General features: G+C 38.3%; 1 protein-coding gene across 7 annotated transcripts; it reads left to right on the top strand.

Annotated features, from left to right (window-relative positions):
* The first annotated feature begins 20,359 nt into the window (after nucleotides 1-20,359).
* On the top strand, nucleotides 20,360-26,457 carry LOC133803318 (importin beta-like SAD2). 7 transcript variants are annotated; one of them, XM_062241347.1, is made up of 13 exons: nucleotides 21,840-21,876; nucleotides 22,003-22,094; nucleotides 22,286-22,351; nucleotides 23,610-23,719; nucleotides 23,820-23,993; nucleotides 24,476-24,621; nucleotides 24,732-24,852; nucleotides 24,936-25,115; nucleotides 25,306-25,466; nucleotides 25,563-25,604; nucleotides 25,681-25,799; nucleotides 25,916-26,049; nucleotides 26,128-26,457. In XM_062241347.1, exons 5-12 carry the CDS (start codon nucleotides 23,869-23,871, stop codon nucleotides 25,997-25,999), a joined length of 978 nt encoding a protein of 325 aa, XP_062097331.1. In that variant the 5' UTR covers nucleotides 21,840-21,876; nucleotides 22,003-22,094; nucleotides 22,286-22,351; nucleotides 23,610-23,719; nucleotides 23,820-23,868; the 3' UTR covers nucleotides 26,000-26,049; nucleotides 26,128-26,457. The 7 variants fall into 7 exon arrangements, with proteins under 7 accessions (XP_062097315.1, XP_062097310.1, XP_062097331.1 ...); XM_062241331.1 differs by lacking the exons at nucleotides 22,286-22,351; nucleotides 23,610-23,719; nucleotides 23,820-23,993 and adding exons at nucleotides 20,360-20,657; nucleotides 21,393-21,482 and having other exon boundaries at nucleotides 21,811-21,876; XM_062241314.1 differs by having other exon boundaries at nucleotides 21,842-21,876; nucleotides 22,286-23,719.
* The last annotated feature ends 1,084 nt before the right edge of the window (nucleotides 26,458-27,541 follow it).

The following is a 27,541-nucleotide window of genomic DNA, read 5'->3' as shown; positions in this document are numbered from 1 at the left end:
TGCATTGACTATCTAGAGCTAAGCAAAGTGACGATCAAGAAAAAAATATATGTTGCCTTGAATAGACGATCCTTTTGATCAACTACAAGGATCCACTGTGTTCTCGAAGATAGATTTACAGTCAGGATATCGTCAGCTAAGGGTACGAGAAGAAGATATCTCAAAGACGACTTTTCAAACCAAATATGAACACTACGGGTTTTTGGTAATGTCTTTTGGCTTAACAAACGCACCATCCGTGTTCATGGATCTTATGAACCGATTATTTAAAGACTACTTGGATAAGTTCATAGTAGTGTTCATGGACAATATATTAATCTACTCAAAGACAAAATCCGAGCATAAAGAACACCTACGACTGACGTTAGAACGACTCAAGAATCACAAATTGTACGCCAAGTTTAGGAAATGTGAATTATGGCTAGAGAAGGTGGCATTTATAGGACACATCGTGTCTAAAAATGGCATAGAAGTAGATCTACCAAAGATAGAAGTAGTAAAGGGACTGACCCAAGCCCAAGAGTGCCACTGAGGTGAAGAGTTTTCTGGGCTTAGCAGGATATTATAGACGATTTGTTGAAGGGTTCTCGAAAATAGCTACACCCTTACCAAATTTGATAACAAAGTAGCATAAATTCACATGGGTGTAGAAGTGTGAAGAAAGCTTTCAAACATTAAAAGAAAAGCTCATATCAGCCCCAGTTCTATGCATCCTGAATGATAAAGGCAAGTTTGTTGTATAGTGCGACATGCCAAAACAAGGTCTTGGATGCATTTTGATGCAAGATGAGAAAGTGGTTGCATATGCCTCAATACATCTAAAGGAATACAAGCAGCAGTATCCAATCCATGAATTGTAATTAGCAATTGTGGTCTTCGCTTTAAAGATTTGGAGGCACTATCTGTATAGAGAGAAGTGCAAAATCTATACAGACCGCAAGAGTTTAAAGTACTTCTTTACACAAAAGGATCTCAATATGAGGCAATAGAGGTCGCTGGAGCTGGTAAAGGACTATGATTGTGAGATTTTGTGTCATCCAGGAGAGGCTAATTTCGTGGCAAACACACTTAGTAGACATAGTTACAGAAGCATATCGACACTTAGGGGGATAGCACAACCCTTACAATATGATATTAAGAAGCCCGAAATTGAGTTAATAACTGGACTACTAGTTGATCTAATGATCAGTCAACACGTATGGAGGATATTAAGGAGAAACAACACGAGGATGAGTTTCTTCTTAAAAGAGAGCATTACTACAAAGCTCGGAGAATGTTGATTTTACAATGACTAAGGAAGGCATGCTATGATATAGAGACTAAGTGTGTGTACTAGACAAAGGCGAATTAAGAAATAGTATAATGAAAAAGCACACACCACTCCGTATTCACCTCATCCAAGGTTGACTAAGATGTACAACGATGTTAAAGTAATGTGTTGGTGGCTGGGAATGAAGAAAGACATAGCGAAATTCGTAGCTTAGTGCCTTACATGTCAACAAGTCAAGGCCGAACATCAGAAACCTGCTGGAACATTGCAACCATTAGAAATTCCCAAATGTAATGGGAAGATATATCCATGGACTTCATGACGGGGTTACCAAGGACCGCCAAATAGCACGACTTTGTCTGGGTAATAATAGATAGACTTACAAAGTCTGCTAATTTTTTGCCAATAAGAACAATTTTTAACACAGAGCAATACACGGAGCTTTACATGGCAGAGATAGTTAGATTACATGGAGTTCCATAAATGATAGTCTCTAATAGAGGATCGCTTCTTACCTCAAAGTTCTGGGAAAGTCTACTGCACGTGTAACATCCCAAATTTGTTAATAAAGCTTAATGCCTTTATTAACATGCTTGGAGGGAAATAATTGATTAAATTATGTTATTACGTGGATTAAAGGATTATGTGATTAGAGATGCATGTTTAGGTGAATTACATATGCATGTGGGCCCATTTTGGTTAATAGAAGCATATGTGTAATTTTGGCCCGTTAAGGGCATAAATGAAAATTATATGTGTGTTGTGCTTGAGACCATAAGATTGTGGTCATATATTTGCGATGTGTGATCTGAGATGGTTATAGGGAGCAAAATAGTCACAACGTGGTCGAATACCCAGCTCGGGGTGAGCCTAGAGGTATTTTGGGAACATAGTTGGTGTTCGGGATTTACTGGGCAACGAGTAGTGATTTAGTGATTATTTAAGTATGTCGGGATTAAATGGGGATTTATAGGAACACTTGAGGAATTAGCGAGATGTGGCAAATGATGGGATTTCCCTTGGAGGCATTAAGTGGCCAAGGGTAGACTTAAGGGCATTTTAGACATTTTGGAGGCCGGGGGTATAAACTTGAACTTAGACTTAGGCAGCTGAGGACCCTAGAACTAAGGGGAAACACGTAGAAGAAAAAAAAATTCCTGTCAACCCTTACTCTCCCTCTCTCACATTTCCTTCTCTCTCTCTCTCTCACTCCTTTTGGCGAGGTTTTGGAAAATTCTAAGGGTAGTCATTGAGGTTTTGAGATCAAGGCTAGGATTTGCTGAGGAATTAAAGCTTGAAGTGCTGGGGAATCGACTCAGGCTTGAATCAACATAGAGGTAAGGGTTAGAGCAATATTTTTTTTGAATTTATCTGTCCTTTTTAGTGTCTTGGGAGTTTTTGAACTCAAGAGCCTAAGTTGGGTTATGATGAGGATTTAGTTTAGTTTTTAGGGTGTATGTACTGCTCTGGCTATAGTGAAAGTATTTTAGGACTCAATTCAAGCATTAGAATATGTTTAGATCAATTTTAAGGAGGTTTAGAAGTCTGAAAATGGTGGATTTTTTGGGTTTTGGGGCTCGAGCCGTGACCCTATTCATCAGGCGCCACGACCCGCTTGAACACAGAGGCTTAGGGGCCTCATAATTTCGGCCAGGCGCTGCGGTGCAAGATGAGGCGCGCTGCGTCCCGTGGCCTTTTGATGAGAACCCCAAGGCTATCTGACTTGAGCTCCCTGCAGTCCTTAAGGGGCTGGGCCGCGACTGAAATAGGCAATGTTGGCCAAATTAATTTTTTAGGTTCAAGGACACAAATCTTAAGGCTCGAGAAGGATTCTACTACCCGTTTAGTAGAATTCAAGGCCCCGAAGGCTAGAATTATATTCCAAAGTTTTTAATTGGTTAAGAATTGATGGATATCTATTTATTAATGCGTTGTGACTAGGTTTTATCGCTCAGGCTTAGGATTAGGAATCATGCTCGGTATCGCTTTGGGTTGTCACCTCAAGACATAAGGTAAGAGAACAATTTGTGCCCATAGAGCATGTGGTGTGTAGTGTTGTGTGTATTGTTTATAGCTATTATATCATACATGTGATTATGACCGATTGGCAAGAGTCGAAAGTGGCAACAGCCGGAAGCGGCAAGAGCCAGAAGCGGAAAGAGTCGGGAGTGGCAAGAGCCAGAAGGGGCAAGAGCCAGGGGCAAGAGGCGGGAGCGGAAAGAGCCGGGACTAGCAAGAGCTGGGAGCGGAAAATGGTCGAGATCAGTGTCAAGCATGTTGAATACATGTTGTCAGGGTGAGACCCTCTAAGGGTGCTGTACACACCCGCTCAGTTAAGACCGTGGAATTGGTGCCTAATAGCGCACCCCGATCGACGAATGTTGCTGCTGTGCTACTATATTGTTATGTTGTTATGCCATTCTACTATTATGTTGTTATACTGCAGTAATGTTGTGTATTCCAATAGAATCGTGTAATTATTTGCTGTCTTTGATTAAGTATGTATTTGTTGAAATAAATTATTATATGCTCTACTGTGAAGTTCTCTTGCGGGGCCCCGGCTCACGGGTGCTCTGTGGTGCAAGAATGGGCAAGGTAAAGGTCGATCAACCATGAGTTTGAGGGGAAGGAGCGGTGCATACATGATTGGCCTACCTGGCTGCCACGGCTGGGGTATTTTGAGGAGCGGTTATAAATGTTTGATTTTGTCGCTTAGGTCGACTATAAAGTAACCTTTTGATTTGTAAATATGTTTCTAAACAAACTTTTTGGGATCCCAATGTAACATTTTCATGATTTAAATTAATGTCCAACATTTTTATACCAAAATCTTATTTAAATGAGTCTTCATTTTAATTAACTAAACTTTTGGTCTAACACCTCGATTAGCAAGCTAATGACATATTTTAAAATCACATGGTAACGAATCTAGGGAAGTAGGGCATCACAACACACTATGGGAACTAATTAAAATTAAGTACAACATTTAACCCTCAAATCGATGGTCAGTCAGAATGCACCATCCAAATATTAGAAATATGTTGAGGGCACGTGCATTAGATTTCTCAAGATAATGGAGCAAGTATCTACCATTAATAGAGTTCTCTTACAACAACAGTTATCAAGCTACAATAGGAATGGCACATTATGAAATGCTCTATGGAAGGAAGTGTCGATCACCACTTCATTGGGATGAGGTTGGTGAAATATGATACTTAGGACCCGAGGTCGTAAGAGATGCAACAGAAGCGGTAGAAAAGATAAGACAAAGAATGATTGCTGCTCAAAGTCGCTAGAAGAGCTACGCAAACGCTAAGAGACGAGACATTGAGTTTTTAGTAGGCGATCAAGTCTTTCTCAAAGTATCTCCAACTAAACTGAAATAAAAGTTGTTTAAAGACGTTAGGTATAAAATATGGCCATTCATTGAAATCGTATAGCGTTATACATTTGGTATCCCAAAATACTGTTTAAAAAATATTTTACATCTCAAAAAATATACAACCAAAGTCGACCTAGGTGACAAAACAACCATTACAGAACTTTCGCCCAAAATCACCCTGACCGTGACAGCCAGGTAGGCCGAACATGTACTCGTCGCTCCATGCTCTCCATACTTGTAGCGTCCCGAATTTGTTAATAAGGCTTAGGGCCTTGATTAGCATGCCGGGAGGGCAATAATTGAGTTAAATATGTTAATATGTGAATTTGATGACTATGTGATTAGACATGCATGATTGTGTGTATTAAATATGCAGGCCCATTTCTATGAATATAGGCGTGTTTGTAATTTTGGCCTGTTAAGGGCATAAATGTAAATATCCATGTCTTGTGAGTGAGACCGCAGTGTTATGGGGATATATTTGAGATGCACGATCCAAGATGGTCCTAGGGAGCAGTTTATCTAGAAAGTCACAACGGGATCAAATACTCGGCTCGGGAGGAGCCTAGGGGTATTTTGGGAATGTTATATGTGTTCGGGATTTATCGAGTGATGGGTAGTAATTTAGCAATGATTTTGATATGTCAGGATTAAACGGTGATTTATCAGAACACTCAAGGAGTTAGCAGGATTTGGCAAATGACAGAATGTCCCTTGGGTCACTTAATGATGTAGATAGGCTTAACGGGACATTTTGGACTTTTGGCAAGTGGATATACACTTAGTGGGTGAGAAAACACTGGAACTAAGAAAAGAACAAGTCAAAAGCTCCCAATTCTCTCTTAGCTTTCTCTCTCTTTCGATTCACGTTTTTCTCTTGGGAGCTTGGGGATTTTGGAGAAAACTTGAAGAAGTTGGGCTGAAGAATTGGTGGAGTACAAGCTTGAGCAGTTGAGGAATTAGTTCAGGTTGAGACTATATCAAAGGTAGGAAACAAAACTGGTTTTCAGTTGAGTTTCCTTTGTTTTGTTGGAGTTTTGGGGGTTGGAACCTGTTGACCCTCGTTTTGGTCAACGACACAGAGTCAAGAAAATGACAAAGAAAAATAATACAAAGCTTGAGAAAACAATCTAATGGGAAATAAAGAACACAAAGAATTATAGTGGTTTGGCCCCAGTGATTGGTAATAACCTACGTCCACTTGATACTATTATTAGTATTGAGCACCAAAGGTGTGATCAAATAACTAGGGTTCTTGAGTTTCATAGACCTTAGAAGAAGAAAACAATACAAACGATGGATAATAGTAATATAATTCAGAAAAAGAGAAAAAGATCCCCCTCCTTGAGCTATCTCTTGTGTATTTATAGGCTCAAGAAGGGTTGCATGAGTAAAGTAATAATATCTTCCCTTAATAAATGGATCTTTAGGTCATAATGAAGAGATATTCTCAGATATCATTACAACTATACAGATCTTTACATAAATGAACGGAGTATACGACCAGTCTGGTCGTATATAAAACTTGATCTCTGCATGTAGAAATATTTCTGGTCGATAGGCGAGCAGTATCTCTGCTACATGTCGGACACATCATCAACAGCTTTTTTTGGATAAACATTTGCCCCCAAGTTTATTTATTGCAACCAGCAATAAGTAAACTTAGAAAACTAACCTTTCGTATGCCCCACGAAATATGTCAGAGCCTCTCATGCGTTCTCGAAAATTATGACCCAATCACGTCCAATCATGCCTTTTTGGTTTCCAAGTAACCTTTCTGAGGGCTATTACACTCCCCCATGCCTTGAAAAAGGCAACTCATGATTACCCCTTTTCAACACATCTTAGCTTCTATAAATAATCCTCACATTTACCTCTTAACTTTTTACTCGCCATTTTCTTGCCAAGAACTCTCAAGAACTCCATCCCAGAGCTCAAAAATTCAAAGGTCTTCCATTGCTGTTCTAAGGATCCTTTGTTTGCACGCCCAAAGTTGCTCCATTTCAGAACCTCCAACCTTCGTCCAAGTAAATTTATTCAACTTTTAAACCCTTTGAGATGCCATGCATACTACTTTTGAGTTTTGAAACTTTGTGTTCTTGGGTAAAAATTCATGAGGATTTTATGTATACCGTTTGATGCTTGATAGGGTAGTGTAGTTTCGCTCTGTAGGAGTTAGGAACCAGTTTGATAGTCAGGATCATAGGTTTAGGGTGTAAAATCGAAGTAAAAATTCGAGTTTTAGGCTAGCTAAAAAATTGGGTTTTTCCCGCCCCTTTGGAGTTGAAAAAGATTTTTCTAGAAATTTTTTTTACTTTCACTTTTTGATCCATTTTTCAAATTGTTCGCATAAAACTTAGTGTTTCGGTTAGAATGTTGCTGGTCATAGACGCAAGCAATGTTATTCCAACTTTCAACATAAGCTCCTAGGCTGTGCGTCTTATCTCCTCCTTTCTCTGTTTGCAAATTACATTCAAGACCCGTGGGGAGGAGAAAGACCTATCGACGACGACTTGCTAGCTCAACTGCTCAAGGACGAAGAACAACCCTCGTCATTGATACCCGAAATCCCATTTTCTCGTGCCAATCCAAACACTTCCCCTGTCTTGACTCAAAATATGGCTCGCACCAAAACCAAAGCCCAGAAAAGGAGAACCTTCGATCCTTCTCATCAGCCTGCTCCTTCGGCTGGTGCTCCCTCGACCAGTGGTCGAGATGAAAATTATCCTGAATTTAACATCCAAAGATGCGCTCGACCCTGACACGCCATTCAGCCGAGTGTTGAGTGGCACTTAGTTCCTGAGAGTAGAGTGACGATCAGAATGATCGCCAATTATATAAGGAAGTATGGTCTCACAGGGGTGACCCTAGTCAGACCCAACCAAGACCAAAGGGTGAATCTTCCTAGAGGCGCCTTCAGCGCCTGGTCGAGGTTTCATATCGAGGCAGGGGTTACCTTGCCTCTTCACTCATTTTTTCAGGGGTGGCCAACTATTTTGGAGTTGCCCCCTTTCAAATAACCCCAAACGGATATAGGATGCTCGCTGCACTCTATATCTTGTACAACCACAAGAAATGGCCCGTGCCAACGCCTCATGAGGTCAACTACCTGTTCGACCTCAAATCCAACCCAAACCAAGAAGGCACGGGGTTTTTTCACTTCTTTCATTAGGAAACCGGGCGCACCTTCCTGACTGACACCACCCAAATCTCAAATGTGGGGAGGTACTATCAGGAGTACTTCCTCACAACTGACATGATCGCAGACAACCTGACCTTCGCACAAGGAGGTAAAAATTTCGTATCACTGGCTGTTACTTCTCCACTTAGTGTTCCCCTCCACATTTTCTTAAACTGTTAATGTCTTCCAAGCCCATGGTTGCGACCAGACCCAACTCTAGACATGGAGTTGAGATCAGTGCTCCTAGCCAGTATGACTGACGCAGAAAAGAGCATCAAGCATCTGGTTACGGAGGCTAACCTTAGGTTGGTTGGCCTCTTGGCCCCTCAACCGGACACGAGGGCACCTTCAGCAGGGAGTGCCTTTGCTGAGGAGGAACCTGAGCAGCAACCTCCAGCGTCACCTCCACGAAGGAGACCGACTGGGGTCACGATCAGGGAATCTGCTGGCACTCCCCCAGCAGAGAGGCCCTCGGCCCCCTTGGGGAAAGGAAAAAAGAAGGCCATCGAGCCTGTCGAACTCTCTGACAATTCATCGGATGATAATGGTACAGTTATTTCTCTTTTAGACAATTTGCCAATTCCCTGTCATCTATTCGACGGGGACAACAATTTTAAATATGCTCCACATTTAGGTCCAGACTTCTTCATGTCAAAGAGTGAGTATAAGACTAGTAGAGTCTATAGGATAGCGACCAGTAATAATAGCTCGGGTATTTGACTTTGCAATCATGTTTTGCTTCTTTTTCTGATGTAATGTACTTGGTCATTCATGCTATCTTACTGTTCAACTTTGTTCTTCTTTTTTAGACATGGAATCCGTCAATGTGTTCGACATCTACAGGACTCCTGAGGCTGCCACGGCTCCCCCGAGCAAGAAGAAAACCAACAAGAGACACCACGGGGAGTGCAACAAAGCGCCTCAGGCAAAGAAGGCTCGAAATACAGGCCCTTCGGAGGATAGGCCCTCCACCACCACAACTCCATCTTCTCCCCGCGAGCAGCAGACTCCTTCTGCTCCGGTCGGATCGACTCCTCCTCCCGCGGCCCCGACCGACCAAACTCAGCAGGCTAATCTTGCTTCAACCGGGGGCGAGATGGTTGGTCGCGCCTTTAAACTGGTCAAGGAGAGGATTGCCAAGATTGCGAAGCACGACCGCTGCCGAGAGGTAATGGCTGCTACAGATACGATGGGAGTTGACCCGATCCTGAACCGTGCCCTGAGCGAGTTCACCAGTGTAAGCCATCTCTTTCTGCAGAAACAGGTCTTCGTTAGTTTATTGTTTGTCTAACTTCTATTCTGACTGCAGGCCATGTTGACCCTCACTGCCGACCAAATCCGCTTGGGTGCCGTCATCGAGCAGGCCAGAACTTCGGAGCAACGACACGAAGATGAACTTAAAGATGCTGAGGCCAAACATGTTGAACAGCTGGCAGTGGTGGTTGAGGAAAAGGCTCAACTGGCTAAGGAGTTGGAGGAGAAGCAGAGGTCTCTAGAGAAAGTTCGCGAGCAGAGGGACCAATTTAAGGAGTCCAACTGCTTTAACTTCCGGGCGGCCCAATAGCTCGAGGTGGACTTGGTCGTGAGCAGGCAGAAGACCACTACTCTAGAGGGCCGGATTGAGGAGTTGGAGAAGGCCAACGCCGGTAACTTGGAAAGGTAGAAGAATGCCACTCTTCGATGCTTCTATGATTTCTGGAAGCACAATCAGGGTGCCAACTTCAACTACCTTCCCTAGAATGAGAGAGATGCCGAGCTTGCTCGCTGCGCTGCACAGCTAGTTGAGGAAGAAAATTCAAGAGTTCCTGCTTCCCCTGAAATCTCGCTGGCCGCTGGGATGGACGGGGCAGACAACGAGGCTGCGGGCATTGTCGATCGGAACCTTCCCCAAGATCCTCCGGCTCCTCAAAATCCTTGAGCTCCCTAGTCTTTTTTGTTTATGTTTCTTCTTTTTAACTACATGACCTATGGGTCGTGATGTAAAAACAATATAATTTTTGTTTGCTACATGGACAGCTTTTACTTTTACTTGAACAATGATATCCGAGATGTTACTGCTGGCAGTGTAAAAGGATTCGTTTTGATACTATAATATATTTGCATATTATTATAACATCTGTTTGCATGACCGAACCTAGCATAACACTTTGGTTTGATTTAACAAAATAACAAAATTTTTAAAAATACTCTAAGTGCCCTAGCATGCTCTCACTTATTTTGCTCATGTGTTTACATACCTTTTAACGATATGCTTTGCTTACTTGTACCTTGTATGCCCCCGAAGTGATCGGGGAGCTTTAGGTCCTTGGTCACTTGCCTTGACTAGAACCTGCTCGAACATTATTGCTCGTAGCAATATGATTAGCATTATAATACAGCAAAACAACACACGTAATGAGCAAATACTTGTAATAAATACAATAGTTGGCAAGAAATGACTGGCTGAGCACAGACCATTTTATTTCTCATAATAAATGGACTAAACATGTCTTTACGAGTGATCAATAAGATCTTACACTTTTTCGAAACTTGTAAAAAGTAAAATTTATACAAGCTAATTCTTTAAGAAGAATTGTTCATTGGCAATACTTGCACAGGTGTTCTCCATTCCAATAGCGAGGAACGAGATCTCCGTTTAAGCGGGCAAGTTTATAAATGCCTGGGTGAAGGACTTCATCAATCTTATAAGGCCCTTCCCAATTTGGCCTGAGTACTCAAGTTACTTGGTCGCGAGTGTTAAGGAAAACTCTTTGGAGTACAAGGTCTCCAACATTGAATTTTCTTTCTTGCACTTTAGAGTTGAAATACCGGGCAACCTTCTGCTGGTATGCAGCTACTCGAAGCTGGGCTTGTTCACGCCTTTCATCAATCGAGTCCAAGGATTCCATTAGTATCTGGCTGTTAGAATCTTGGTCGTATGTTAATCTACGGTGTGAGGGTGGATCTAACTCGACATGCAACATAACTTCATACTCGTATGCCAAGGAAAATGGGGTATGACCTGTTGCTATTCGATGGGAAGTTCTGTACGACCAAAGGACTTCAAGCAACTGTTCTGGCCATTCTCCCTTAGCTTCTTCAAGTTTTTTCTTTAGGGTATCCTTCAGAGTTTTGTTAACTGCTTTGACTTGCCCATTCTCCTGGGGATGAGCAACTGAAGAAAAGCTTTTGATAATATCATGACGTTTGTAGAAGTCCATGAATAGATCACTGTCAAACTGGGTGTCGTTATCTGAGACTTTCTTCTTTGGTAATCCATAGCGACATATGATGTTTTTGATTACGAAGTCAAGCACTTTCTTGGTCGTTATGGTCACGAGTGGCTCAGCTTTGACTCATTTGGTGAAGTAGTCGACGACAACCACTGCACACTTTACACCACCTTTTCCTGTAGGCAAATATCCGATTAGATCTATTCCCCAAACTGCAAAGGGCCATGAACTCTGTATTTGCTTTAATTCGTTGGGAGCTGCTCGTGGGATTTTAGAAAATCTCTGACACTTGTCACATCTTCGCACAAACTCTATTGAGTCTTCATTCATGGTTGGCCAGAAATATCCCTGCCTTAGGATCTTTTTTGACAGGCTTTGCCCCCCAGCGTGGTCCCCGCAAAAACCTTCGTGCATCTCTTTCATTAACTCTTTGGCTTTCTCCTTTGTAACACATCTGAGAAGTGGCAATGAGTATCCCCCTCGATACAGGATTCCATCGACCAGGATATACCTAGTAGCTTGCCGCTGAAGGATCCTAGCTTTGTTTCTGTCCGCTGGTAGCGCGCCGCTTGATAGATACTCTACGTATGGTGCAATCCATGAATCCGCCATCTGGATGACCAGAGTGGTTTCTGCTGCTTGGATTCTTGGTACTGATAGTCACTTGACTGGCACTATGTTCAGAGTATCAACATCTTTTTCACTTTCCAACTTTGCCAAAGCGTCTGCGTTGGAATTCTGATTGCGGGTACTTGCAGGAGACTGTATCTGTCGAACTGGGCTAACAGATCCTTTGCTTTGTTCAAATAGGCGACCATCTTCAAACCTCGCGCCTGATACTCTCCCAAGACTTGGTTCACCACCAGCTGTGAATCACTATAGATGTCAAGCGCTTTTATGTTCATATCCTTGGCTAATCGCAGTCCAGCAAGTAATGCTTCATATTCTGCCTCATTGTTAGAAGCAATGAAGTCAAATCTAATTGCACAGTGAAATCGATGCCCTTCCGGCGTTATCAATATCACTCCTGCTCCTGCGTGGGATTTGTTAGATGAACCGTCTGTGAACAATTTCCATGAGGGTGCTTGGATTTGACATTCAGGCTCATTGGGCTCCTCTGTAACGTCCTACGTTTTTGGGTACCTTTAAACGACTCGGGTCGGGATTTTCCCCCCGGGTTAAGAATATTATTTTAAATAATATTATATTTTGTTTGTAAGTATTCCATGAGTTATTGCTAGCCAAAATATGAATTTTGTGATTTTAAAAGTCAAGATAAGACTTTCGGTCCTGGACCGACACAAAAACCCTGATCGGGTAAAAATCTCGGAAAATAAAATGAAAAATCATGGCAATTATATTTTGGGCATAAAATACATTCATAAAAGTTAAAGTTTGGTCAAAAATAATAAACCTAAAAGAAAATAGAAATTTTAAGGTTTTTTGTGGTAAATGCCTAATTTTGCCGAAATGGGGAATTTTATTCCATGAATGGACCTTAGGTTAAATTTTATTTTGTGGTTAATTAAATTAAATATGAGAGACATATAATTTAATTAATTAATAGTAAGTTTGGTGATTAAAACTTAATGAGAGTGAAAAAGGTGTAAGAAGTCAAGTGGGCAAGTGGGTAGAAAAGCACTCAAGTGTTTTGTGATATTTTGAAGAGTTGTGTGAGCCATTCTAACCCCCAAATCCGACCACTCTCCCTCCCTCATTCACTCTCATCTGATTTTTGAAGACTCTCTCAAGTGTTCTCTCCATTTGCAACCCCAAGAACACCAAAGAAACTTGGAAGCTAAGTCTTGGTCTAGGAAGGGTTTTCCCTAAGGTAAAGTTTCATTAATCTAGACTTTTGTAAAGTTTTAAGCATAGAGTTTCAAATAGCTAATTGACTATGTTGTTGGGGGAAGTTTGTTAGGGTTTTTGAAAGGTTTTGAAGGAGTCAAAGCTTATAGGAAGGTCCAAACCTTAAGCAAGAACACCAAAGAGGTAAAAAGTTTACTTTTGATGATTTTGTTGTAGGGTTTTTAGTTTTAAGCATTATTTTGTATATCTAATGCTTAGAGTTTCTTGTTGATGATGTAATAAGGTTATGGTAGTTGTTTAATAATTTTTATGATGCATGAGTATTGATTTTTGAAAATGGGAACCAAAACCTCCAAGGGTTTTGTAGGATACCCTAAAACAAAACATGTTTTGAGCTGTGACTTCCAAGGGGTCAAGCAGCCACTGTATATTTTTTTTGTAAAATTAAATTGTACTGTGATGTTGTTCAGATTGAGTACATAAAATTGAGCTTTTGAAACACAAAAAAATGTTTAGAAATGAGTAAGTTATGCTATTTCAAAGATTAGGTAAAAAACTGTTTTTTCGTATTCTTATTTTTGGAACCAAGTTTGGACAGCCACTGTATAGGTCAAATGAACCCAGTTTTTTCTAAAATTTTGTGGAGATATTACTTGCATAACCTATTATTCCACTGTAAAATTTGGTAAGAAAATATTGAACGGTTTGAAATTTATTAACTGTCAAAGTTTGGAAAAAATAAGGACTTGAAAATAATGTCATTTTTACCTCATTGTTGGAAAATGATTTCACCAATCAAAAATGCTCATTTTGACCTAAGATTTTTCAAAGACCTAAATGGCATAACAAAAATGGAATTGGGAAATTTTGGTAACAATTGGGTAAGTAAATTTCAAGTTATGAACTAACGAAGTATGTAGTTAAAAATGTGAAAAATAGGTTTTTCACACTTAGTGTAAAAATGAGATTTTGGAACATAAGGTAAAAAGTAAAATTTTGCTTATTTCAAGATATAAATTGGTAAGTCTTGAAATCATATTTTCACTAAAATTATCCCTTTGAGTTTAAATGAATTATTTTTATTAAAGAGTTTTTATTCTTTCTAAAAATAAGAGATTTAATTTATTAATAGTTAATAAATTAAAAGAGGGTTTAAAACCCTATATTTTGAGAAAATAATTAAATAAATTATTTTCCTAGTAAGTAAAATTGATTAATTTCTTTTGGAAAATTAATTAGTCAAGATGAGAAATTTATAACGGTTTTCCTAATTAATACAAATTAGGCAATTTTCTTAAAACGGTTTTTAGATATTAAAACCTTAAGAAGAATAAAAGGAAAATTTAAAGAGTTTATTTTCTTTAAAAATAATTAAGGAATTTATTTGTATTTTCTGGATATAATACCGGCTAAAATCTTACATATTTTAACCAACTAGTCGAAAGTGCGGGTTAATGGCGATACCTTGAAAGAATAAGATTTTTAGCGGATTGTGGGAAATACCATGGTGATACCCGAGCCTAGGTATCGAGACCTTAGGATAGGTCTCCCCGAGACTTAGGGTTTAGTCTCGAATATTTTGTATAACTTTCCTTAATAGGTTTAAAACCAAATAAGGATTGTAAATCCTTACAAATGACTTTTATTAAAATGACCAAACTGCCCAAAATAATAATAATGAATTATGAGTGCCATAATTAATCCGAGTATACTGTATGGATAACTACAGTATTGGCTAAGCGTAACTGGACTGAACGTTGGAGGGTGAAAACTTGCTGAGCGCTAAGGACTCCAAGTAAGTCAACTTATATTGTATGGCTGCAACATGAAATGATTATTGTCTTGTATGTTAGTATAGGGATACATGCACATATATAGGCTATCATAGAAAGTTTCTTAGAGATGTTAGTCTAGTGAGTGCTGATTTAGAAAATATGAACGGTAGAAGTCCGTCATATCCTAGACGGTTGATCCCCGTCACACTGCTTGATTTTATTTATGTCCGGTTCATTACCGCGACGAGTGGCCATGAGATGAGGATAAGCTGGTTAAACCTAGGGGCGCCAAGATAAATGGGACCTAGGGGCCCTCATGCTTACTTAATCATTGGACGGTTAGAATCCGAGCAAGTGCTCTGATAAGTTATTCCCGGATAGCAGCCGTGAATATTGGCCATTCCGTGAGAGTGCCTAGAGATACTAGGGGTTGCCAAGTTTGAGTGAGGTTGAACACCCTAGGGGCAGCTGCTCACCAGCACCACTGATTAACATAGAAGTCTCCATAAAACCGTGTAAATTGGATTACACTCTTGAATATGTAGCGATGCCCTAAGTAACACGATAGTTACCCTTGATGAGAATATTTATTGGCTAGATCTTAGTGTGGGGACTCAGTTCTCTTTTACAGATTAGCAATTATGTTGGAGGGCGCGTTACGCATGAATTGTTGGAAATTGTCGAGCGTTGGTCTCGAATTATAGTTGTGATATAATATATCTGCTTGCTCTGGGATTTTCTGAGTGCAGGGATATAATTGTTGATAAGATATAGTTGTGATATAATATATTTGCTTGCTCTGGGATTTTCTGAGTGCATGGATATAATTGTTGATAAGATATAGTTGTGATATAATATATCTGCTTGTTCTGGGATTTTTCTGAGTGCAGGATTTTTATCTAGTTACGATTTAATTTATCATTGGTTATCAGGCATGACCATAAGTTTGCCAGGACGCTTTAGCGTTCTTGAAATTGATTGTTTAGGGTCTGGATGGGTCCGGAACCCTAATTCTCTACATGCTTTGTTTGAAAGTTGATCTTACTAAGCGTTTTCGCTTACCTAGTTGTTTCATGTTGTAGGTAAGAGCAAGGGCAAGGCAGAGCAGTGAGTGCTGGAGTCTTCCTTGCAAATGTACATGTGGACCGACCTTTTGGGAAGCCGTTTTATTTTTGGAAATGTTGTGTAATTTTCCTAAACTAGGCTCACTCTACTCTTTATAAAATATGTTGAAACTAAATGTTAAGTATGGCCATACGACTTTTTAAAAAAGTTTTTTTTTTATACGGGTTTTTGAGACATTTTGTTAAATGAAAACATTTATATTTCCGCATTATCGAGTCTTGAAAATCCGGGTCGTTACATCCTCAATCTGCCCGCCACCCACGAGCTCCGTGAATTCGGCGATGAAATCAGCTAAGGCTTGTCCTTTTATCGCTGCTCGCGGCAGGTAAGATATGTCGAACTGCCCGAGTTCGACTGCCCACTTTAGTAACCTTCCGGCAGCCTCTGGCTTCCAGATAACAAAATAACAACATATATTTAAACATATACTAAACATAGACATTTAAGGCTATGCCCTGCAATTCAGTTAATAGAGCCACGCCCTGAAATACAAATAATAGGGCTACGCCCCTCAATACAAGCAATAGGGTCATGTCATGCTCTATGGTTACAACAATTTTCTTACCTTTTCCACAGGCACTAGATTTCAAGAGACGACCCCCCCCCCCCCCCCCCCCCCCGCATACGATCCTATCCCAAAGCCCAAGCGGTCACCTAGTCACAAACCATAAATAGCACCCTCATTATAATTCGATTCCATAAACGAATTCCAGGACCAATCCCATCCTCTCGGGAACTCCAATTCCACCAAATGGGGTGGTGGAATCGACCCCTAAGCCCTTGGGCAAAATTCTACAAAAAAAAACTAAAAAATTTGCCTTCTTGAATTCTGCCTAGCACTATAGCACTACTTACAGAACCAGAAGGACCCCTAGCACTATAGCACCCAAAGAGCAGCGCTGTAGCGCTCCCTACAGAACCCAGAAATGAACACTGGTTTTCCACCATTTCTCTGAGCCCAAGCTTACCCAAATCATTCCCCAAGTGTACCCAAGTCTCAATTGGACCCAAAACTCCAAATAAGCAACATAAACAACACATATGCATCAAAAGCAAACCCAAACTCACATCCAAACTCCAAATCACTCAATGACCTAAAATCGCCAAAGCTTAAACTAAACTAGAAACTTCTGAGAAAATTAAAGGAATCCTTACCTTTAGAGTGGAATTCGACCCTAGGCTGCCTCAAATGCCACTCCAAGCTTCTATTCTCAGATTCCCAAGCTAGTGTTCCTCACACTTCATCCCAAAAATCCAGTTTTCCAATATTAAACTCAGAACTCACAAGAACAAGTGAAAAACCTAAAACCAGAAAATGAAATTCTTACCTCTTCTTAGATTTCAAATTTTCTAGGGCTTTGAAGCTGTTAATCCACTTCCACAGCTTGAATCTACTCCCAATTTCTCAATCCACCAAAATCCTCAAGCTTGTTCTTAGATTTTCCTCTAGAGCTCTTGAGAAACTAAGTGATTATGGAGAAGAGTGATAAACGTGAAAGGATTTCCTTGAGCCATGGGTTTTCTAACTCTAAGCCCAAATGACTACTCTACCATTCCCTCTAATTTAGTTCTAGGCTATCCCATAAGGGTATCTAGGTCCTTTCACCCTTTTGCAAAAATGGATCCATTAACTTATTATATCAGTAACAACACCAATCTCAAGTTATTAATGGTTACCAATCCCAAAAGATGTCAAATACCATATTTGTGACTCCCGAGTAATACCGCGGGATATGATCTCTCATGCCGAAAACACCGCACAAAGCGCAAAACCATACCCTCAACGGGTTTAAATTACAAATATGCCCTTAATAGCCAAATGGGGCCCACATGCATATTTAATTCACCTAAACATGCATTTCTAATCATATAATCATCAAATTCACATACTAGCATAATTAAATCAATTATTTCCCTCCAGGCACACTAATCAAGGCCCTAAGCCTTATTAGCCAATTGGGACGCTATAGTTCTCAATAAGCATATATATTGCAATGAGTTACAAAGTTTCTTTCTCTAAAATTCAGACCCTTTACAAGAAGATACCTCAGCCTTATTTATATAGGATGGGATCATTAATGTTAATCATGTATCATTAATACAAACTCCCCCAATAATGGGATATTAATGAAGAATTAATACAAAAAATGCTACACTAAATAGAGACTACGACCCAGGCAAATTGCACGAGACCCATTCTAGAAAGTTGTTTACCAGGTTTATGGGGAACATGCCCCTGACAGTGTCAGGTTGCGGCTGCACGTTTTCTCCATGTTAGGTGGCGTAATGGGAAATGTCGATTTTCGAGTGTACAACTCGACAACACTACTTGAGGCTCTCCAAAATGTTGTCAGACAATCTTTTGGTGGCTCACACTCGCAGTTATTGACACCAAGCAATTCATCTAGGTCTCGAGGACAAAATCATAGACCTAGAGGACAACTGACTGAAGAAGGTGCGAGGACCTCTAAAATGTTCCTCGGGGCATGCTTTCACCTGGAGACATCCGTGTCTGGCCGAGTCAGGGTATCTGGAGGAGTTCACATTCTGAGAACATCATACATTTTCTTATCATTAATTACTCCTAATTTCCACGTGTCGGGTGGTGAAAACACGGACAACATTTTCCCCCCAAGTCTTCACTCATCCTCGGACAGTTGGATTGTTCTTGAGTACTTATGTTGTAGGTAATCTGATGGCCGGGGTGGAATTGCTGCCACTCAAACTTCTATGAGTATAAAAACTCAAGAACCGCCTCTTAGTATGCACTTTATCCATTCAAAATTCAAAATTCAAAATCTCAAAAACTCTCTCTTCTTTCTCAAGCTTCCCAGGTCTTCAACCATTTATGAGTTTCCTCTGCAATTGTTGACGGTTGGCAAGAATTGTCTTATTTCTGGGTGAAAGAGAAGCTCCACCAACTACACAAACAAGGAATTCAACCAAAATCTGGAAAAATTCTAGATTCTGGTAGTGCTCATAATCTCTGATGGTGTTCTTTGGTGCTGACTCTTTGGCCTCGAGGACATCCCACCTCCTTAGAAATTCTTCACTCTCTTCTCCCTTAGCAGTAGTCTGAGGGATTCTCGTTTTCACCAATCTTTCTTCAGGCCAAGGCACTAGCTGCTTGGTTTGTTGTTTTAGATGTCCGAGGAGCTTCACCAACTACACAAACAAGGGTTCTACACCTTCATCATTAAGATTTTACAGAAGGCTCAAGAAGATGGGAAACACCCCTGAGAAGGGGAAGCAAATGGCTAGTAGGAGTCAAGCCCTTGTGGTACGAGAGGATCCCACCCCGGCGATGACAAGACCCCTTCGAGTTGGCATCTCAGAGTAAGTAGCTAATGAGGGTCTAATGCCCACAGACAAACCCTACACCACTTCAGGATTCGAGGCTGAGGCAATTCCCAGCAAGCTCTGACACCAGAGGGCCTTGGAGCACTTGTCTCGAGAGGACGAGAGGAGTGCCTCTCATGTCCAGGCTGGTGCAATCCTACCTCTGCACCAGTACTATGTCGACTTCCTCAAGTTCATTGGCATAGCTTTTTTCCAGCTGTCCCCGGATGGATATCGGGTGCTTGCCAGGCTCTACGTTCTGTAAAGGAGATAGAATTGGCCCGCACTTTTCCCAGCTAAGGTACTATACGTCTACAACCACTACTACAAAAATGTACTTAGGCAACACACAAGAGACAACAGTTTTTGTAGAACTGTTGTCTGGTGTCAAAAATAGACATGGCACAACAGTAACTCTCGAACTGTCGTGTCATAAAAATTAAAACTTACACGAGACAACAATTCTAGTAAGAGTATCGTAACATATCTATTTTTAACACGAGACGACATTTCTACGAAAACTGATGTCTCATCCAATAATTTTTTTTATCAAGCAGGGATAAAATTGTATTTTGTATTATAATTTAATATATTATATAAATATATTCATAAAAAAATTACAAATTAATAATATGCAACATATAATAACTATTAGTCAAAAAATGAGTTTTTTAAAAATAATTATTCAAATAATTGTATAATAATTTTTAATATTAATTGTTAATTCAATTAGTTAATATATATTTAATAAAAGAAGATTTTTAAGTAAAAATTCATGAATGCTACTTATTATTATGTTATAAAACTAATTTTCTTTTTCTTTGTTGAAACTAACAACAACTATTTAAAAAAACGAACAGAAAAATTAATTAATATTGAAATAAAACTTGTCAAACTAGTAACTAATAATTTGTAATACTAAATTATTTTAGTTAAAAATAGTTTATATAAATTAATTTATCCAAATTTTTAATGTTTTTTTATAAACAAATTAGTTTAATTAAATTTGTATAGTTAATATTAAAAATAAAAAACCAAAAACTAACATCCACCTTTATCTCCCTCTTAATAAAGTTTATCTCTATCATTATTATAATATATATTAATATACGTATTCGGTAATATTTATTATATTATATACTAATAAATGATATCCTTTAAAAAAGAATCACAAAAAATCTTCTCCCTGACTCCCTTCTTTTTCTCTACATGACCTTTCATTTTTTATTATATATTATAATATATATAATGTAATAATAAAGGCTTCTCTCTCAGTTCTTTCTCAGTCTCCGTTCTTACTTTTTCTCTGTTATTTTCCTATTTTTCAGATCTCTTTCTCTTCTTAAGTTCTTATCTTCTTCTTCTTAATAATCTTGTAGGTGGCTTCAATTAAGCATCGGTGCAGCGACGAAGTGCAACGGAGGAGGAGCAGAGGTGCGGCAACAGAGAAAAGTAGAGGAGCAGATGTTCGCCGGCAAGGCGAGATGAGGCAAAGCAAGCTAGGTGCGACGATGAAGTGCAGCGAGGCTTCATCGTTGTTGGGTCCACCTTCGTCACCTCTGAGGTCTGAAAAAAATGCTCATTGTCAATGTCTTTCTTGAATCTTTTATTTGTTGAAGTATGATAATGTGCTTATGAAATCTGGTATTTTGTATTTGAATTTGTTGTTCTATTATATTTTGAGAAATAAAGAACATTTAGTGATTATTTTGTTTTGATTCAATTAGAATAACGATCTATTTTTGTGTATTTGATTTATGGGTTTTTCTAGGCAACAAACAGACAGATGATTACTAATATTTCAAAAAAAATTATATAATTTTTATTATTTATTATAATCAGTATTAATATGAAGGGTATAAGCTGCGTATAAGGGGTTCAAGATTGAGTTTCTTTTTGGTATTTTTGTTTCTGGTTGAACAAAAACCGTGTTACTTATATCTCTGTGATTTATCTTACTTCAAACTTTGTGTTTTAATCTTGCAAGATTGAACTTTATGTATTGCTAAACTAGGAGACACGCTTATACATTATACATGGATTTTCTAAAGGAATTGTTTATCTTCACCATGATTCAAGTTTAATGATTATAAATAGAGATTTTAAAAATAGTAACATACTACTTACTAGATGAAGAGATGAATCTGAAATTTCTGATTTTGTGTATTTTTTTAATGGGGTTTGTAAAAGTGTGACAATATATTGATTGTTTAGCTCCGTTTTTGCATGCTCGTGTTTAAAATATATACCCTTCAAGAGAGTTTTGGACGTAAATTGACTTATTCTACTTTTTTAACAGATTATCTATGGAGCCAATAAGGATGGGGTTATTTACATGTGGGATCTTCGTGGAGGAAGACCAGCATCTGCTTTTCGTAGTCATAAAGAAGTAATGTGCATATTTCCTTACTGTGCATCGTTGTGTAATGTTTGAATAAAATTAGCAGTGTAGCTTGAGAAAGATAAAATTTATCCGCTCATGCCATGAATGATGAATGTGTGAACCTTGTTCTTTCTTTAGTAAATTAAATTCATGTTTATTATTTGGAAAGAAAAGTAGAGTAAAAAGAGTGTATATAATTGGTCTATATATACGTTGGAACTCAATGGAACTCAAAAATGCAACTTCAATATACTATGTTCTTGCTTTATTGATATACTGATGCTTTTAAATTTTTAGTGGTTGATCATGACAGACTCAATTTTTGATCATCCAGATTTGTCATTCTCCCTTCACATCATTAAAGTTATCATCAGTCATAATGAAAATTGGACTTCTGAAGGTATCGTTTAATTTTGGAAGGCAATCAAATGATCTTATTTTTACTGCTTGTATGCCCATTAAATAGAGATAAATCTATTATACAACGCCTAATGCTAGATAATATGTTAATTGTTGCTTTCTGCAGGCCCTGTCTGATATAGTTGCAAAAGAGATACACTCTATTAATATCGATCCATCTTGCCCACACCAACTAGCATTTCACCTTGATGATGGTTGGTAAGTAAGGAAAATAATTTTCTTTTTATATTCCAATACTGACCAAATACTTTTAGTTTTAGACAATCATCTCAACCATGCCTCTTGAAGTTGTGTGTATATGCTTTATTTGCTCTTTAAGTGATATCTGCTTATTAAAGTATAGTTTCTAGAGTGATACCATATGACAGTAACATTTTGGCTAAATGTAGGTCTGGTGTTTTGGACACCTTTAATTTTGATGTTACACATATTCATTGCCCTCCTCCAGCTTGGTTGTAAGTTGAACTCCATCTAAGTGTATTATATTGATACTGTTATGGATCAAACTTGTTATGGATAGTAGGGTTGATATTCAACAACTCATCAATTTTGTTGAGATTTGATATTCAACTGCGAAGAACCTCAGCAGCGTTAGAATCACGCTTAAGCTCTTCCATCTGAGGCCTCTGTTTGAAAGATATGTAGAAAGTGAATTTTCATCTGAGCCTTTATTGTTTTAATTTTTTTTTTGGATCCCCTGCTGCAGCAAGTCCAAAAACTTGCCATTTTTTTGAATTTCTTAATTTCCAGTGGTTTTTTTTCCTCTAACATGTGTATTTAAATAATTTTAAGATGTTACAAAAGAATTTTTTCTGAAACTCATTTTTGGCATACAATCTGAAGTTTTTTTAGTTATGCTGAATTTCAAGAAAGCTTGTCATATTCTTTTGATTTTTGAGTGGTTTGTTTGCTTTAACAAGTGTATTTAAATGGTATTAAGATACCACAACAGAAATATTTCAAAAACTTTGCATGAAACTCATATTTGGCATTCAATCTGATTATTTAAGTTTATTATGCTGAAACTTGAAAACTTGCCATATATTTTTTTAGAGTTTTGAGCTTTTAGTAGAGTGTTTGCTATAACAAATGTATTTAAATGATTTTAAGATGCCACAACAGAAATGTTTCAAATTTTTTGCATGAAACTCATTTTTTGCATTAGAAATGGATATGGAATCGGAATGGGTCCTTTTTATGAACGAGTACAATTATTTCTCATGTCCCCATGTAATTAGTTGCTTTGAATTTTTCTTAGGCATATTTTTCTTATTTTCCAATTAAAAAAATAAGTATATAATTCTTACTTCAATTATATGCATAGTTAAATATTATTTTATTTTATTTTTATCTTTATTCTATGCCCAATTTTGATATAGTTAAATATGAAAAATACTTTCTATTACCGTTGAATTTGTAGCAAAGATAGTATGTCTTATGCATATGTGATATTAATTTGTTTTTAAACACAAAAGTTCCAAAAATTTGAATTTTAGTTTGTTTGTCTATTAATAATAATGTGTTCGGTTGATATGCCTACTTACAAATGACAACTTTTGTGTTAAAGAAGATTAATGTTATAGGCTTAAATAGTTTGACTAATAATTGAAAAGATTTATTTATTTATTATTATTATTTTGTAATCTAATGTTATTTAAATCCTAATTACTAATAATCAATGCGTGGATGGTTTTGTTTTTAAATGTTTTGGAGAGTCCTGTCCTTGTGGATGGTCAGCCCGTAGACCCTGACCTCAGGAAAACATGGGGTTGGTGGAAGGTGAAGAAATGGACTGTTCACATTTTAAACAGGCTGTTCACCAGGTAATGTTTTGGGTCTGGTACAAATTGAAAATAAGGACCAGCCTCGAATCAGTAGGCTTATTTATTGGCAACCCATTTTTACATAAAACTACCTGTTCAGGTTTGGAGATTTGAAATTGCATAATCTAGAGAATAGAGCTTTTGCTCAAATGTTCCAGAAAACTTACGCAGGGAAGATTTTGGAGTGTCATTTAAGTCTGTTGGGGGTGGTCCGTGTTGGTGGTTATTTACCTGACAGAGTTACCAACCTTATTCTTCAATATTTAAGCAACATGTGATGTAACTTTTTCTTAAGTAGATTAAATTATTTGTGTTTATTTTATTTGAATTGTTTATGGATTCGTGATGTCTTTTGGATATGCTTCATATATATTGGAACTGGAAGAGAGAAGGACATTGGGTCATTTCGAAAAGTTTCATTATTCTGTCAATCTTATTCTGTCTTCTTTCATTGTCACTATTTTGATCACTGCATGCTCAGGAGTGATTTCTTATTTATTTTTTGTTTAAGTAAAAGAAATGACTGTATTTAGGATAACACTTTTATTTGTACCACAAAAAGCTGAAAAAGTAAATAAATTTGCTCTAGGCACTTCTTGCATCTTTTTGTGGTTTCCTGAATGTGTCTAAAATTACTATGCAGTGTTGTGGTGATAGTTTGTAGATTTGTAAGCTAGAAATATTATGTGTTGTAAAAAAATTGTCTGCACAAAAATAGTCCCCTCTAAACAATGCTTTTATTCCACAAACATGCAGTATTTCGAAGCTAAGTATGTATAATCTTCTGCAACCTCGACTTGAGGTTATTCTCTTTGAGATAGTATTCCCTCTTATGTGCTTCAATGACAATGATCAGAAGCTTTGGGATGAGGACCCTCATGAGTATGTTAGAAAAGGCTATGGTAAGTGTTATGAATCTTTTATTCTTTAAAGCTTTGATCGAGCTTATTGTTTCTCATCAATATATACATATATATGTATATTTTATTGTTGTTATCTTGCTTCCCTGCAGATATCATTGAAGACTTGTATAGTCCAAGGACTGCTTCCATGGATTTTGTCAGCGAGTTAGTTAGGAAACGTGGAGAAAATCTTCCAAAGTTTATCCAGTTTATAGTTGAAATTTTTAAGAGGTACTTTTTACTTCTGTCCTTTGCCGAATTTGAAACATATGATTGATTGCTGTCATGGTTTTGATTTTTATTTCATTGAGCAGGTATGACGAAGCACCAGCGGAACACAAGCCCTATCGACAAAAAGATGGTGCCCTTCTTGCTATTGGTGCTCTATGTGACAAATTGCACAAACTGAACCATACAAATCAGAACTTGAGCGTATGTTGGTGCAACACGTATTTCCTGAGTTTAGCAGTCCAGTTGGCCATCTTAGGGCCAAGGTTTGTTTCTTTCAAGTTTTCTTTTGTAACCTTGTTGTCACTATTTACATAAGTAGATTCTTAAATGGAGACAGTTTTCCTCTGGTGGCATAGTGGACTCATATCTTTCCCTTTTAAAAATTATTAGGATGGTTTTGTTTCTTAATCAGGAGTATAGCCATATTATTCTGAAATTTATTGTATGTGTTAGGACGCTTGGGTTGCAGGACAATATACTCATATTAATTTCTCAGACCAGAATAATTTTCCGTAAAGCACTGCAGAGTGTTGTATCTGGGATGCGAGATCCAGAACTTCCTGTTCGTGTGGATTCAGTTTTTGCTTTGCGCTCTTTTGTTGAAGCTTGCAAAGGCGAGTAGCTGTCTGCTGTTCTTTTTAGTCTGTTTGCATATATATGTATTTTTTTGTTTTAACACCTGTAAGTTTTCGTGATTGTTCAATATGCAGATTTGAATGAAATACGCCCAATCCTTCCCCAATTGCTTGATGGTATGTGATTTATCACTTTTACTATTATTTTTGTCAAAATCATGCAACTGACTGAATTTGCTTATTGTTGTCTCAGAGTTTTTTAAACTTATGAATGAGGTGGAGAATGAGGATCTGGTGTTTACGTTGGAGACAATAGTAGATAAGTTTGGGGAGGAGATGGCACCTTATGCCCTTGGGTTGTGCCAAAACTTGGTAATATATACATTATTCTAATTTAGATACGAGTATACTGAAGTTTAATATGTACTTTCTTTTATTTAAAAAAACGGAAGAAGGCTCTTTCTTCAATTGTGATTTCTTGTTTGTAGGCTTCTGCATTTTGGAGGTGTATGAATACAGCTGAAACTGAAGAAGACGCTGATGATTCTGGTGCTTTAGCTGCTGTAGGATGATGAAGGACTATTGCTTAAATGAGATACCAATGCGATGGCTAACTAGTAATGTAAGTGTATTTGTTAGTATTGAACTACAATTCTATTGGATTTAATTTCTGACTTAGTTTTTATTTTGTGTTTTGTAGTGTGGTGGAAAGAATACATCTACACTTGGTGAAATTAATGAAACTCGAAATGAATGGGCAGCCAAGCTTCTTGAGCGGATGAGTCATAGTTAGAGTAACTTTTGAAATCAGAATTAAAAAATATACTAATTGTAGTATTTAGTTAGTAATTACATAGTTATTCCAAGTGTATATTTTGATATTGTAATTTTAGATTTGGAACATACTGAGTTCTATTGATTTTGTCTGCCTATTGATTATGTCTGTACTATGTTGTAATTACACAGGAAATTATGAATGAATATAGTGGTTGAAAATAGAGAAATGAAAAAATTCTCATATTCTACATGAGACGTCGGTCTCTATGAACTTGTCGTCTTATGTATTGCAGGGGACGATGCTTGCACATAAATTGTCATCTCATGTACTGCAGGAAGATGACGCTTTAGTAGGAACTGTCGTCTCATTTATTACAGTAGATGACGCTTGCACATAAATTGTCGTCTCATGTACCACAAGAGACAACGTTTGTATATGACCTATCATCTCATGTACAACAAGAGATGACACTTTTATTTCAACTGTCATTTTATGCTTTACATGGCATGACATTGCATGGAACGACGGTATTAGAACCGATGTATGAGCGTCCATACGACGGTTTAAAACCATCGTCCCATGTCAATTTTGTAGTAGTGAACTTTTGGCAGTGTCCAAGGAAGGGGACCAGGATGGGTACTACACCCTGATGAAGCACATGTTCCCAGGGGTTAGATACGAAGCTCCAGGTGGCAACGAGAGCCATGCTCAGGACTACAAGGACGACTTCTTCTGAGCAAGTGGTTTCTCGACGAGTACCAATCCCACCCTGCTCCTGGACTTTGCTAGGGTTTGTAAGTTCTTCTATCCTCAATTCATTTCATCTAATAATGTCCCACCCATAATAGATCCTTAGTCTTGAAATGTCTCATTTCAGGTCTCGTCTGTCGTACACCTTTCGTTGATTACTTTGACGAAATGTTTAAGATAATGAACACCCTTTGCGACGTGGAGTTGGATTTTACCTTCCTCGTCACTGATGCCCACCTCCGGCAGTACGGGTTACTGCGGGAGGGGCAGAGTAAAAGCCTGATGGTCCTCACCAGATTTCAGAACTCGAAGCAATCACGCAATGAGGTGAGGCTCCATCCTCCATGCCTCAAGGTAAATCCCCATTCATTCTTCATTATGCCAAGCACGTAGGGGAGGGAAATAGTCCTGACCATTCTTTATTTTTTCCCTCACTTCTCGAGTGTCAGAAAATCTCAGGACATCATTGGTCTGGGAGGAGACATCCCCAAGGTCTCATGCCTCTTGAAGAAGTGATGTCTATTCACACCATCTAGTTTTGGCAGTATGAGATCAATATGACACATGAGATGGTTCGACTCATCCG

Source organism: Humulus lupulus, chromosome 1, assembly GCF_963169125.1.
Source record: "Humulus lupulus chromosome 1, drHumLupu1.1, whole genome shotgun sequence".
Taxonomy (NCBI): domain Eukaryota; kingdom Viridiplantae; phylum Streptophyta; class Magnoliopsida; order Rosales; family Cannabaceae; genus Humulus; species Humulus lupulus.
Note: the sequence above shows the minus strand (reverse complement) of the source record. Positions and strands in the feature narration are given on the sequence as shown.

Coding starts and splice junctions, on each gene's coding strand:
- LOC133803318 (XM_062241314.1), top strand. CDS start 23,583: ATGGTTTTGTTTTTAAATGTTTTGGAGAGTCCTGTCCTTGTGGATGGT. Junction 24,853..24,935: donor ATAGTTGAAATTTTTAAGAG/GTACTTTTTACT, acceptor TTCATTGAGCAG/GTATGACGAAGCACCAGCGG. Junction 25,467..25,562: donor TTTTGTTGAAGCTTGCAAAG/GCGAGTAGCTGT, acceptor TTCAATATGCAG/ATTTGAATGAAATACGCCCA.